We start from the raw sequence: 14,685 nt of genomic DNA on the forward strand, positions 1-14,685 counted from the left end.
CCCTCTCTCTCTCTCAAAGTAAATTTTGAAAGTTTATAAAAATTTTAAAAAATACATTGTATTATATACTTAAAAGCTGCTAAGATCTTAAATGTTCTCAGGGCAAAACAAAAAAAGATAATATGTGACATGATGGAGGTGTTAACTGGTGCTGTGGTAGCAACCAAATTGCGATACATACGTGTAGCAAATGGCCACATTGTATACCATAAGTTTGCACAGTGCTAGATGTCGGTTACATCTCAGTAAAGCTGGGGTGGGGTTAATCTCCATAATACATGAATGTTGATATGCCCCCGCCATCACCTCCACAACACCCAAACATACACTCATTCTCTGTACTGCTATAGATTTTGTATAGATTTACTGTTATCCACAGAGATTTAGGAAGGGTAAACACGTATCCTCAACGTTCTTGGAAGAATGCACCATATTTATTGTTTAAGATAAACTCTAAGTTATCAAAACATTTTAACTAAGGGTATACAAATGAAAGATAAGCACATGAAAAGATGGTCAATCATTAATCACCGGGGAAATGCAGATTAAAACTAGATACCCAGTAGAATGACTAAAATTAAAAAGACTGTCCATAGCAAGTGATGGTGAGGATGTGGAATAATTGTTACTCTCACTCACTGCTGATGGAATGTAAAATGGGACAGCCATTGTAGCAAGTAGTTTGACAGTTTTTTTTTAAAGTTAGACATACACTGAACCATACTATCTAGCCATTCTACTTCTAGGAATTTACTCGAGAGAAAGTAAAGTATGTGCCCACACAAAGACTTGTACACAAATTATCCATAGCAGCTTTATTTCAAATAGCCACAAACTGGAAGCAACACGTAAGTCATCAACAGGGGACTGGATAAACCGTGACGTATCTGTACAACTCCTCGGCAATTGAATGGAAGGATGCATACAACAACATAGCTGAATCTCTGCTGAGTGAAAGCTTCGAGAGTCGGATGCTGTAGCTGGTTGAGCTGTTACTGAAAGTGAGGCATTCAGGGCATTTGGGGGGCTAGGCTAGTTAAGCATCTGGCTCTTGATTTCGGCTCAGGTCGTGATCTCCCGGTTCATGAGATCGAGCCCCATGTCAGGCTCCACACTGACGGCACAGAGCCTGCTTGGGATTCTCCGTCCCCCTCCCTCTCTCTCTCTGCCGCTCTGCTGCTTTGCTCCCTTTCTCTCTCTAAATAAATAAACATTAAAAAAAAGTGAGGCATTGAAATCTCTTACTATTATTGTGTTACTGCCTTTTCTTCTTTCAGTTCTGTCATTGTTCGCTTCATATATTGGTTGCTCAGCTGTTAAGGTGCATATATAATTGTTATAACTTCCTGGTGAATTGGCCCTTTGATCATTATATAATGTCCTTCTGTGTCTTTTTGATCATTCTCGACTTAAAGTCTATTTTTGAAATAAGTATGGACACTCCTGTTTTCTTTCAGTTCCCATTTACATGGAATATCTTTTTTTATTCACTTTCAGCCTATGTATGGCATTATATGTGAAGTTTGTCTCTTATAAATAGCATATAGTTGGATTTTTTTTTTTTTTTTACCCATCAGCCACTCTGTGTCTTTTTATTGGGGAGTTTAATCCATTCACATTTAAAATAATTGCATATAGGGAAGTACTTAACTATTATCATTATGTTAAATTTTTTGTGTGCTTTATAGTTATTAGGTCCTTTATCTTTCTTGCTGCCTGCCTTTTTATGTCTTTGTGGGGCTTTGGGGGTTTTGTTTTGTTTTGTTCTATAGTAGCATACTTTGATTCCTTTCTCATTTTCCTCTGTGCATCTCCTATAGGCATTTTCTTTTTGGTTACCGTGGGAATGACCTAAAATATTCTATAGTTATAACAATCTATTTTAAACTAATAACAACTTCAATCACATACAAAAACTTTACTCCTTTACATTGCCCCGTCACTGTGTTATCAATGTTACAAATTGCATCTTTTTATAATTTGTATTCTTTAACATAGTTGCAGTTATTTTTATGCTTCTATATTCTATATCTGAATTAAAAATGACTTCTGTTCTACCATGACAGTATTTCAGGATTCAGTGCTTATGTATATTTACCCTTACAGAGAGCTTTATGTTTTCATATGATTTTCTGTTCCAGTCTAGTGTCCTTTTGTTTCAACTTGAAGGATTCTGTTTAGCAATTCATGCAAGCCAGAACTAGTGGTGATAAACTCTCCCAGCCTTTGTTCATCCAGAAAAGTCTTTACTTCTCTGTCCTTTCTGAAGGACAGTTTTCCCAAATATAGTATTCTTGGTTGGCAGATTTTTCCTCCAGCACTTTGAATGTATCATCTCACTCCTTTCTAGCCTATAATGTTTCTGCTCAGAAATCTGATAATTGTATGGGTTGGTCCCTTGTTTATGATGAATTAGCTTTTCTCTTGCTGGTTTTAAGATTCTTTGTCTTTGAATTGCCAGTTTGATTGTGTGTCTCAGTGTGGTCTTTCTTCGGTCCATCCTATTTGGAGTTCTTTGAGCTTCTTGAATTTGGATATTCATTTCCTTTCTCATATTTGGAAAATGTTCATACATTATTTATTCAAATAATCTCTCTGTTCCATTCTTTCTCTCTTCTCCTTCTAGGACTCCTGTAATACGTATACTGATACGTTTATGCCCCATGATCTGAATTGTGTTCCATAATTCTCTTAGGCTTTCTTCACTTTTCTTTATTTTTTTTCTTTTTGTTCTTCTGATACAGTAATTTCAAATGACCTGTCTCTGAGCTCAGAGATCCTTTATTCTGCTTGATCACATCTGCTTTTGAACCCTTGTAGTGAATTTTTCAATCCAGTTATTGTATCCTTCAGCTCCAGAATTTCTATTTGGTCCTTTTTTAGTTTCTATCTTAGCTGATAGTTTACTTTGGTCTATGCTTCACGTTCTTGATTTCATTTATTGTCTGTCTATGTTCTCTTGTAGCACATTGACCTTATTTAAGACAATTATTTTGAATTTTTTGTCAGGTAATCAAATCAACGGATCGTCATTCCTCAGGGTCGGTTTCCGAAGATTCACTTTCTTTCTTTCGTTGGGCCATGCTTTCATGTTTTTTGTGATTTCTTCATTTGAAGAAATAGCCACTTTTCTCTGGTTTGGGGGGGGCTGGCTTCGTACAGGGAAAACCGTCACCAATCAGTCCCACTCGAGACTATGGGGGTCTCCAAGTTTTCACGGTGTGCGTCTTCTCTCGGCTTCTGCATGTAATTTCCCAGTTAGGTTTCAGGGTTCGTAATCTCTTGCTTCCTCTGGGGTCCGTGTGGGATGCTGCAAGGTCTCCAGCAGCCAGTGAGCTCCTGAGCCCTCTTGTTCTCCGCAGCCCCCGTGCATTCAAGGTATGCCAGTTCCCCGTTAGTGCTCGGGAGACCGGGCCCTCGGGATACCCCCGGCCCTGCCTAAAGCCGGGACACTGGCTGTATGTTCTACTCGGATCTTTCTTTGCCGAGGAAGGAGGTGTGAGCTGGATACTTTCCCTGGTCGCGGCAGGCCGTGCAGCTTCTGGGTGCAGTGGGGGGAGGTACTCGGGGCACCGAACCGCTGAGCTCTTTCGCTCTCATCCAGAGAGCGTGCCGGTTCCTCGTCAGCACTCCAAGTCGGGCAAGACCGAAACCAGTGTCTCAGGCAGCACCCCGAGGCACGAAACTGCCGAGGCCTGCGCCACTCTTCTTTGTCCCCTCCCAAGGGAGACATTGCATGTTGGGCTTTTTCTCCCAGCCGTGAGCTACGCTGGCTTGGGATGCGGCTGACCCGGTTGAAATCCAATGGCTTTTCTTCCCTGTTTCAGTGCAGTTGTCCTTGGATTTGAGGTTTCCTGGGGTACTGTGACTTCCCGAGTGGTTTCCGGAGTTCTCGTAAAGGCTCTTAGGATCGTACGTTGTCAGATTGGTACCTTTGTGAGGGAGCAAGGTGGGAGGCTTCCCACTCTGACCACGAAGCCGTCAACTGTTGATACATACTACTACGTTAATCTCAGAAAATGTGTTCATCTCCCTTACTAATCTAATCGTTTTTAAATCCTGACCATTTTAATAGGCATTGTTGAATCTTACATTTAGAATTATGTGAGGATTTAAATTACGTAATACTCGATACCTCCAAAAGAAGTACTGTAGCACTCTTAAGTTACCCACATATAAAAATAAACTTACTGAAGCCACCACGAAGCATTAGAACCAGAAATTACTGCTCTGCGTGCCCGTGTGTTTCTTCCCACTCCGTCTCCTGCCTTCCCCGCAGGCAGCCACTGTGAGGGTTTTTTTCTGTTTTATGTACATTCAGGTTTATATTTGTTTAGTTTCTTGCCTTTTCACATACAATGTTATCAGGTATGTAAACACTAGATTTAATTTTACCTGTTTTAACCTTTCTAAAAATGGTATCACTCAGTATGTAGTGATCTGACTTTATTTTTCTCACTTAATATGTTTCTAAGGTTAAGTGAACTTAAATAATTTTATGTTTATTGACCAGTTGTATTGTTTTGTTTTGTTTTGAGAGTTGTCTATATACATTGTCCATTTCATGGGGGTATTATTTTTTTTCTGGTATAGGTAAGCTTGAAGGATCCTAATTACTCTAAATTCTGTGATTCTAAGATTTTCCCTAATAAAAAGTATCATTTGGAAGTCTTAGTGTTAATTGATTGATAATTCAGATAAATTGATCTCCATATTCTTGTTTTTGGAAGCTATTTTGTGAACTCTTCTCTAGGAAATAGTAACTGTTATTTGTTGCAGTACTGAGGTGACTATAATAACCTGATTTATTATTTAGCCGTAAAACCCCACCTAGACTTACAAATGCTTATCGATCCATTTGCGCCTCCCCATGTGTGGCAGTGTCACTCCATGAAGTTGATTGAAAATTATGAAATAAGGATATTCACAATATATACCCTCTCTGGCGTTTATAATAATAGGAAGCGTTTAAAAACTGTATTCATGGTGGGGGGGGCGCCTGGCTGGCTCAGTCAGAGGAGCACATGACTCTCAATCTTGGGATCCTAGCTTTGAGCCCCACGTTGGGTGTAGAGATTACTTACAAATAAAAATCTTTAAAACAAAAAAATCAGTATTCATGGCTTTTCCAGTTGGACATTCGAAGTTTTTGTACGGAGTCAGTTTTTATTTTTTTAAGGTTTGCTCTTTCCACAGGATTGGAATGCTTTAGTGTGATGGGATTTCAGAAGGCCTACAGATGTCTGAGGGAATGTGAGAGTTTTGCTTTACTCATATATATGACTTATATCTATATGAAAAGTGAAAAAAGAAATATTGCCTAAAGCAATGGTTTTCACATTTTTGACCTGAGCTCACTCAAGCACTTTGAAAGATAACCATTTACACCTACAGATGGAAAAGATGAGCTCAACTGTAACAAAAAATTAGGAGCAAAATAAAAACAAAAACAAAAACAAAAAAACAACGTATAGAACCATTCAGTGCCTAAAACTAAGCATTTCATTTTCCAGTAATAACAATGGGGGGAAATGGTTATGTTTTCCATAAGAATTTGGAGAGAAATTTGGCCACCATTAAAATGTGGGGATCTTAAAGACCATCTTGTTTTAGTTTATTCCCAGAGACATTATCAATAAACTAAAATATAAAGTATAGTCAGAAAAGAAATGATCAGTGGATGTTGATAGACTACTCTCATTTTTCACTTTTGTGAAGCTCCCATAATAGGAAAAAATAACATTGTGGGAATTTTAAGGGAAGGAAATAAAAACGATGGGGCTAGAGGAGTGTTTCTTTGAAAAATATGATAGAAGTTTGAGGTTAAGAATTACTACCAATGTTTCCTACTACCGTGAGTGTTCGGCCCGGTCTGAAAATCTTCAGTGTTACGGATTGCAGGGTTTCCCATGGCAGCCAGTCCGTGTTTGGATGCTACAGCCCTTTTAGTTTTTCCTCGTACTGAGCCAAAATGTATTCTCCACAGGGCGAATCTAATCCTGACGAAGGTGACTGCATGGCCTCTGTCCTCTCCTACCTCTTCTGCTGTGTTTCATTTGATGTGGTTTTAGGGCCACTCACCAGCCTTGATCACGAGGTTGATGATACGGCTCATACTGATCTTACGACTTCCTATTTGTTTTTTCTCCAGTTGCTCCTTGTTCTTTACTAGGGATATTCGTCAACGTGGTCTCTAACTTCTCACCAGTCAATCTATAAAATTGAAACCTGTAACTAAACGTACATGCGAAAGAACGCAAAGACTACTTTCGAGTGCTGTTTTATCTATGTTACAGATTCGCAAGAAGAGATTCCTTTTCAGTTTCAGAAAACCAGAATTATATCCCTCAGAAGGTGGCCTCCAAATGAAACAACGTGTCTCTTGGCAAATAAGTATACTTTAAGATTCGTAATGTAGTGTTATATTTTCTCAACGTGTTAAATGCATTTTTGTCTTTGTGTTTTCAGATAGTGGCCAGAACTGTAGTGCCAGTAGTAAAGGTGAACGACTAAGTGCCAAACTCAGAGCTTTACCTGGGACAAATGAACCTTACGAAAGTAGCAGTAACAAAGAAATAGGCAAGTGCTGGTGTCCCCCACCCAGTTCCTACAGGCATAACAGGTCTGGAGAAGATTTGGTGAGATGGCAAAATGTGTTAACCGGGCATTAAGAATGTTTTGTGTACAGACAAAATTTTAGATGATCTGGGAGAGCGTTTCTGTTCACTCAGTTCAGTGTAGACTATGAGACTAACTGGTTTCATGTCTGTTTTGTTTTTTCTATATTATTCTAATATAACCATTTATTTTGAAACCTAGATGCCTCCTATGTGGATCCACTGGGCCCTCAAATAGAAAGGCCAAAAACTGCAGCAAGAAAAAGAATTGACGAGGATGATTTTGCTGATGAAGAGTTAGGAGATGATTTGCTTCCAGAATAATAGACACTTAAAATGTTACTTACTAAAGGAAAGAAATCGCCTTATAAGATAATACTTATATGAAACTTTGCAATAAATACCCCAGTTTTAATTTTGTACACTGTCAAAACTTTAAATAAGTGTATTCTGTTCTATGAGATGGGTCTAAGTTTTGTTTTGTTTTATGTGGAATAAAGATATGTGAAACTAATACTTCAGGCTAGTGAGTTCCTTACTCTTAAAAACATTGACCATACTAAGAAATGCAGTTTGTAGCACTGCCTAGTACCTACATACATGTAAGTATGTGGGCGTGTTCATAAAAATTCACTGTGAGTACTGGAGTGTGTGCTCATACTTTCTGTGATTTCATTAAAACAGTGTTAGCAATGGAAACACTACGTTGATTCCATGGTTCACAGCCTATAGTATACAGTGTTAGGACATACCGTGGATGAATCTGTAGTTAAACTAAATTACTTGGAGTTAAGTCTTGGGGCTCCTGGGTGGCTCAGTCAGTTAAGCGTCTCGATTTCGGCTCACGAAATGATCTCACAATTCATGAGATCGAGCCCGCCATCGGGCTCAGTGCAGAGCCTGCTTAGGATTCTCTTCCTCCTCTCTCTTTGCCCCTCCCCTGCTCACATTCTCTCTCCCTAAATAAATAAATAAACATTTTAAAAAAAGAAAGAAAGAAACTGTTAAGTGTTTGGAAGTTTTGCCTCATGGGGGTTATAATACTGTTGAAAACAGTTATGTTTTGGAGGCAGTTCGAAGTATAGTAAGAGAAAATCAAACCATAACCCTATTGCTCTGCTCTGTGTTTCCTTTCTACCTTCAGGCCAGTGGCATGTACCAATAGCACTGAGCAAGTCCCCTTCTTGACTTGGGATTTGGGCTGGAAGCCTGGATTCCCTGCACTTTTCTTTAGCAACGTGTTTGGCTGATCAGCAACGTCCAGAGGAATCGCAATGATGGGGCAGTCGGAAGTGGCTCATCTTTAAAATTCCCTAGAGAGGGTGGACCTACCCATCTTAACATTGTGTCCACAGTGTGCACACCACTGTTAGGTGCTGGAAGAAGAAAACCAAAATTAGATCGCAGTTGCTGCTCCCAAGATGTAATGGGGAGGCATTCAACAAGTACACTCAACATCTGTGTACGAGACTCTAGGGATACAGCAGTGCACAGGACAGAACAAGATGCTGCCCTCAGCTTAAATTCTGGTGGGGAAGAAAGACAATAAATATATATTTTTAAAGGACTTCAGATGTTGCTAAATGCAGTTAGTAAGACTCACCCATATGAGGACTTTAAGAGACAAAACAGATGAACATAAGGAAAGGGAAACAAAAATAAAAACAGGGAGGGAGACAAAACGGAAGAGACTCATAAATATGGAGAACAAACTGAGAGTTATTGGAGGGGTTGTGGGAGGGGGGAGGGGATAATGGGTAAGGGGCATTAAGGAATCTACTCCTGAAGTCATTGTTGCACTATATGCTAACTAGTTTGGATGTAAATTTAAAAAAATAAAAAATTAAATTAAAAAAAGAATATTTATAACATAATGAATAGAAGCAAAGATTTCATCACATCATTATGTGAAATGGATATATATGCTGTGGTCTTGTACATCTGAGCAAGACAAGAGAATTTATTGCTTGAGTTTTCGAAAGAACTTAAATGCAACTCTCATTATGATACGAATTTGTCTTTACAGGGTGTGAAGGATCCTGAATAAACAGATCATTTATCATGGATTTAGGAATATAATGTTCCAGATATAATTTTGATATATGTAATATATGCAGGTAAATATTTAATTGTGTGAACGTTTACAAAATGGATACAAAAAAGATTAAAGTACAAAAATAAATGAACAAAGAATACAAATAATTGACACAAAATAAAATGCAAACATAGGAAGCTAGAACTCCACCATAAGTTTAAAAGTATATTAAAACAATTTCAATGTTTTATCAGCAAATATGTGTGTATGTTTAATTAAGAAGTTATGTATACTATAATGATTCCACCCTTGTAAAAAAGTTCACTGAAGAAAGAAGTTGATTTTTTTTGATATGGAAAAAATAATAAAATTAAAATAAAATAATAAAATAAAATAAAAATAAAATATAAAAGCCTAAGAAGATTTAGGGGCCTCTGGGTGGCTCAGTTGGTTAGCGGCCGACTTTGGCTCAGGTCATGATCTCACGGTTCATGGGTTCGAGCCCCGCATCGGGCTCACAGCCTGGAGCCTGCTTCGGATTCTGGGTCTCCCTCTCTCTCTGCTTCTCCCCGACTCCTGCTCTGTCACTCTCTCAAAGTTAAATAAACATTTAAAAAAAATTTTTTTTTAATAAATAAAAGCCTAAGAAGATTTAAAGTTAAATCTCCCACAATCTTAGGGTCCTTAGGAGACAAAATCCTGCGATAAGGAAGGGCTTTCCACAAATACACAATTTGTCTACCCTTAAGACATTTGCTGTTTTGTGAAGCTATGGGGCAGGAGGCTAATCTAAATTCAGAACCTCCGGTGGGGGCTGACTTGACTCTCTTGCTCTCTTTCACAGCTGAGGAGACAGATCTGCCAGGCTCTCAGTCAAAAGCCCAGAAGGACAGACAGGAACCAAGGGTGGACTGATTTACAAAAACTGCAACCCGACTCTAGCCCCAGCTCAGTCCCTGACTGGACCGACATCATCAGTCCCAAATCATCTCTGACTAGCTGAAGAAAGAAGTTTCTCTGGTAACAGTATCATTTGCAGCCTCTGTGTTCTTCTATATAACATTAGGCATCCAGTAAAAAGCAAAGAGCGAGAAAATGGCCAACAAACATAAAACATAAATATAACCAGACCCTTAGATAATCCAGATAATGGATCTATCAGATGGGCTTTAAAATAACTATGATTAGTATATTAAAACAGAGGAAAGATGGACAAAATGAATGAAAAGGTAGAGAATTTCAACAGGATGTTGGAATCTAGGAACAAGAGAAAAACGAAGACCCTAAAATTGAAAGATATCATATTTGAAAGTATCTTATTTGGATGCATTTAACAATATGATGGACACAACAGAAGTCAGGATTCATGAAAAGGTCATTAGAAAATATCAAAATTGAAGCACAAGTGAAGAATGGAAAGAATAAAGCAGATGATAAGAGAGATTTTGAACATGGTCAGAAGTTTAAATAAGCAGAATAGGGATCTCAGAAAGAGAGGAAAGCACATAGAGGAGACACATTTGAAGAGGTAGCGTCTAGAATTATCTCAAATTGATGAAAGGCATCAACTCACAGGTGTAGGGAGCTCAGTGAACACAATGAGAGTAGATTCAAAAAGAAAACTGCACCCTAGAGATACACTCGATGCTTAAAACCAAAGATAAAGAAATGCTTTAAAATAGAAAAAAAGAGGGCACACTATCTTAGAGGAACAATAATATGACTTAAGACTGACTTTTCCATAGAAATTATGGAATCAGAAGACAAGAAGAATGACATCTTTAAGGTGCTGAAAGAAGGGGTACCGGGGTGGCTCGGTTAAGCCTTTGACTCTTGATTGCAGCTCAGGTCGTGATCTTGCAGTTTGTGAGTTCAAGCCCTGCGTTGGGCTCTCCACTGACAGCTTGGAGCCTGCTTGGGATTCTCTCTCCCTCTCTTTCTGGCCCTCCCCTCCTCACACTGTATCTCTCTCTCACACATACGTAAGTAAATAAAAATTTTAAAAAATAAATAAAGTGCTGAAAGAAAAAACTCTGCCAACCTAGAATTCTCTTGCAGTGAATATATCTTTCAAATGTTAAGGTTAAAGATTTCTCAAACAAAATCTGAGAAAATTAATTGCCGTAAGACTAGATCTATATAAGAAACACTTTATTTCTACAGGCTAAAGGAAAATTATCCTAGAAAGAAGCATGAAAAGCACCAAATAGTGACTATTTAAAACAACAATAGCAATGATTTGTGGGGTTTTAACATATATAGAGAAAAAAAAGACAATAGTTTCCCAAAGATTAGGAGGAAATATTCATCAGATTGCTCTGAGGTTACTATATTGTTCAGATAGTGGCAAACTGTAATAAATCAAAGATACGTATTGAAGTCCCTAGAATAACAACTGAAATACAAGAATTTTTGTTTAAAAATAGAACAAGAAACAAATATAGAAAGAATGATAAAAATCACCATCTCACAACCGCCACAATAGTAAATGATTCAATAATCAGTTGTTCTAAAGCAAGTGGAGGAAAGTTTGATGAGAACAGTATATTTACACGGCCTCAAAGTATTTCCCCACAAATTACTCATTAATTACAAGACGGAAAAGTCCTAATTTTGGATAAATTTGGTGGACACCCTCAACTTGTGACCAAAATTAATATCACTAATAATGGGATGAATTAAAACCATGTGTCTCCTGATGTGATGCTGAGAGTGCCCAAGATTTCTTAGTTGATATTCTTCCCCAAAACACCTAACCTGAACCTACTCATGAGGAAGTATCCCAAATTGAGGAACATCCCCAACATCACTGGCCTGAACTTTTCAAAAATGTTAAGATCATGAAAGACAAGAATGTCAGAGAAACTGCTCCAGATTAAAGGAGACAGACGTGTCAACAAAATGTACTGCATGGTCCTCATTCAGATCCTGGACTGGGGGAAATTTGCTCTAAAGGACACTGTAGGGACAGTTGGTTATATAGGAATAGGTCTATTAGATAATATGACTATTAAGTATAAAATTTCCTGGTTTTGATAATTGCACTGTGATTATATAACTGAATGCCCTTCTTCCTTAGAAATACACACTAAAGTATTTTGGAACAAAGGGTCCTGATATCAGAAAAAAATACAATGATAAATGTGGGAAAATGTTAATAACGGATTTGAGTGAAGGGTATATAGAGTTATTTGTACTATTCTTACAACTTTTCTATAAACCTGAAATTATTCCATAATAGAAGTTTTTTAAGCTAATGAAAGATAAAACATAATAAAAGTACTTGATTCATCCAAAAAAGGCAGGAAAGGAAAAATAAAGGAATAAGGAACAGATGGACAAATAGAAAACAAGTAACAGGATTAAACCCAATTATATTAGAATTTACACAATATTAGTAATTACAAAAAAGTAAACCCAATTTTGTTAATAATTATATAATTAGTAAATGCTAATTATACTAGTAATTGTCACATTATTAAATACAGTAAATGTAAGATTACACTTTCCAATTAAATGACAAAGCTTATCAGACCGGAGTAAAAAATAAGGCCCTGGGGTGGCTGGGTGGCCCAGTCGATTAAGCATCTAACTCTTGATTTTGTCTCAGGTCACAGATCTCACGGTTCATGAGTTCGAGCCCCAAATCAGTGCAGAGCCTGCTTGAGATTCTCTCTGTTTCTCCCCTTCTTGTTCTCTCTCTCTCTCTCTCCCTAAGTAAATAAATAAAAACTTTTTTTAAACCATTTTTTAAAAGACCCAACTACATGTTACTTACAAGAGACACATTTTATTTTATTTTTTAATGTTTTATTTATTTTTGAGAGAGAGAGAGGGAGAGCGAGAGAGACAGTGTGAGTGGGGGAGGGGCAGAGAGAGAGGAAGGGAGAATCTGAAGCAGGCTCTAGGCTCTGAGCTGTCAGCACAGAGCCCAACGCAGGACTTGGGCTCATGATGAACCTCAAGATCATGACCTGAGCCAAAGTCCAATGCTTAACTGACTAAGCCACCCAGGCGCCCCACAAGAGACACATTTTAAATATAAGGGCTCAGATAGGTTGAAAGTGAAAAGATGGAAAAAGATATATAAACATTAATCCAAAGGAATAAGCACTAAGGCAGTGCTCAAGTATGTAAAAGGGTGCAAAAAAATCTAATAATTGGATAAACACAATTGACTGGCAATTATTGTATCATTTCAACCTTGTTAAAACTTATCGCAATGAAGCATTGGAGATAAATACCCAACTGGAGTAAGTTGAGCAGAAAATGGGAAGTGGGGTTTTGGAGCCAGAAAATAAAGACAGCTCAGAACATTTTGTTATAAAAGGAAGCAAATTAGATGGCTGATAGAGTGGGAACTGGGGTCAAGGGTTTATGAAACGTATCAGGAAAGAAGGCAGGATATATGAAAGTGAATGCGAGGAGGTCAGTATGCTTGCTGGTAGAATAATAGGTCTCATCTGTGCGTGTGCAACATTTGGTGAGGAGGGAAATGGGTAGCAGAGATTTGAGAGAGAGGAAATGTGAGTGATCTTAGTAAAAGGGAATAGAACTGGAAAAATGTAATACATGTGTGTGTTGAATGCTAATCTGAGATTTGTGATCAGAAATTAGAATTGAGTCTAGTCAACCAAGTTGTAGGATTTCAATGGAGTTGGGATTATTGTGAGCAAATATTAAGAGGAAGAAAGGAGCAAGGGATTGTGTTTGCAACGGTGTGGTAATAGTGCTGAGCCATGAACTCTAGACAAGGAGGGAAGGTCTCAAGAATGGGATGCTTAGAAAAGTGGTGAGGGAGGTAGGCAGGTAGTTAGAGGGTAGATACAAGACCTGATGAGATGAACGAATTACAGGAGTGGAGAAAGGAAGTGTCAAGGAGTAGGTATTTGAAACCGTACGTTGGCATGTGGTACAGTTATTGGTAATGATGATGCCTGGAGTATGACAATACGATAGTTGAGAGGTAACGGGAGAAAAGATCATCGGACTGAAGGTAGTCATTTAGAATCAACTGTGTGGATGTCAGAGGTGCCAGGAATGCTGAGCAGAAGTACCGGAAGATCCAGGGGCTAACCAAGATGGCAGCAAGAAAGAGAACCACCGGTGGGAAAACGTGACAGTCCTTTGAAGGAGGGAAGAAAGCTTGGGGAGGTAGGTACATCAGTAACCCACGAAGCTAAGCATGGACGTGGCCAACCTCACGCTGGCTGTTGGAATCATGGTGCCTGAAAGTTTTTCCCAACAGCTTGGGTCTCTTGGAAGTTGTGGCTGGTGCTGGAGTGGCTGAGTGAACGAGGGGTAAGAGGGAGGAGCTGAAAATGAAATCATCTGTGACTAGAAGGAAGGTGACATCTTCAGTAAAGAGCACCAGAGAGGCCTTCATTTTTAAGGGAACGTGAGGAACTTGGTTTTGAGCATTTTGTTGCCTTTTTCTCACTTTTCTTAAATTTGGATTAAAAATTTTGTTTTAAGACTGTCTTCCTGATGGTGTGACAGAGTCCCGGCATGCCACAGGAAGATCACAGCCTTTTTGTTGTAATGTTTACTTTTGAGGGAGAGAAACAGTGTGAGCGGGGGAGACACAGACCCTGAAGCGGGCCCCAGGCTCCGAGCTGTCAGCAACAGAGTCCAACGCGGGGCTCAAACTCACGAACTGCGAGGTCGTGACCTGAGCCGAAGTCGCAGGCTTAGCCGACTGAGCCACCCAGGCGCCCCTGGATTTAATTAACATGTTTATCTCACACGTGCGTACACACAGACTTGAGGGCGACCGACGAAACGCCAGACGAAACACTTTGCACCCGTTGCTACATTCTCTCAACTCTGTCTAGCCTCACAAAGATGGATTTTATGTCCTATCGAGTAGGTGTTTCCAGGTGAAACGGTTGGGAAGTAAATATTTTCTCATTCCGAAGTAATCAAGGGAGGAGAAGAGAGGTTGAGATGTTATCAAAGAATAGAAGGCATTTTATTGAACAATACACAGAATTAACAGTCTGGCACAATTAAGTTGTGTCACCTTACACATGA

At 38.7% G+C, this 14,685-nt stretch overlaps 1 protein-coding gene across 1 annotated transcript in view; it reads left to right on the forward strand.

Annotated features, from left to right (window-relative positions):
- IFT88 (intraflagellar transport 88) overlaps positions 1 to 7,131 on the forward strand; it is a 145,225-nt gene extending 138,094 nt beyond the window's left edge. Inside the window, 2 exon segments of the mRNA XM_030307527.1 lie at positions 6,469 to 6,579; positions 6,820 to 7,131. Of these exon segments, the coding sequence (XP_030163387.1) occupies positions 6,469 to 6,579; positions 6,820 to 6,941 (233 nt within the window). The 3' untranslated portion in view covers positions 6,942 to 7,131.
- The last annotated feature ends 7,554 nt before the right edge of the window (positions 7,132 to 14,685 follow it).

Source organism: Lynx canadensis, chromosome A1 (assembly GCF_007474595.2).
Source record: "Lynx canadensis isolate LIC74 chromosome A1, mLynCan4.pri.v2, whole genome shotgun sequence".
Lineage (NCBI taxonomy): Eukaryota > Metazoa > Chordata > Mammalia > Carnivora > Felidae > Lynx > Lynx canadensis.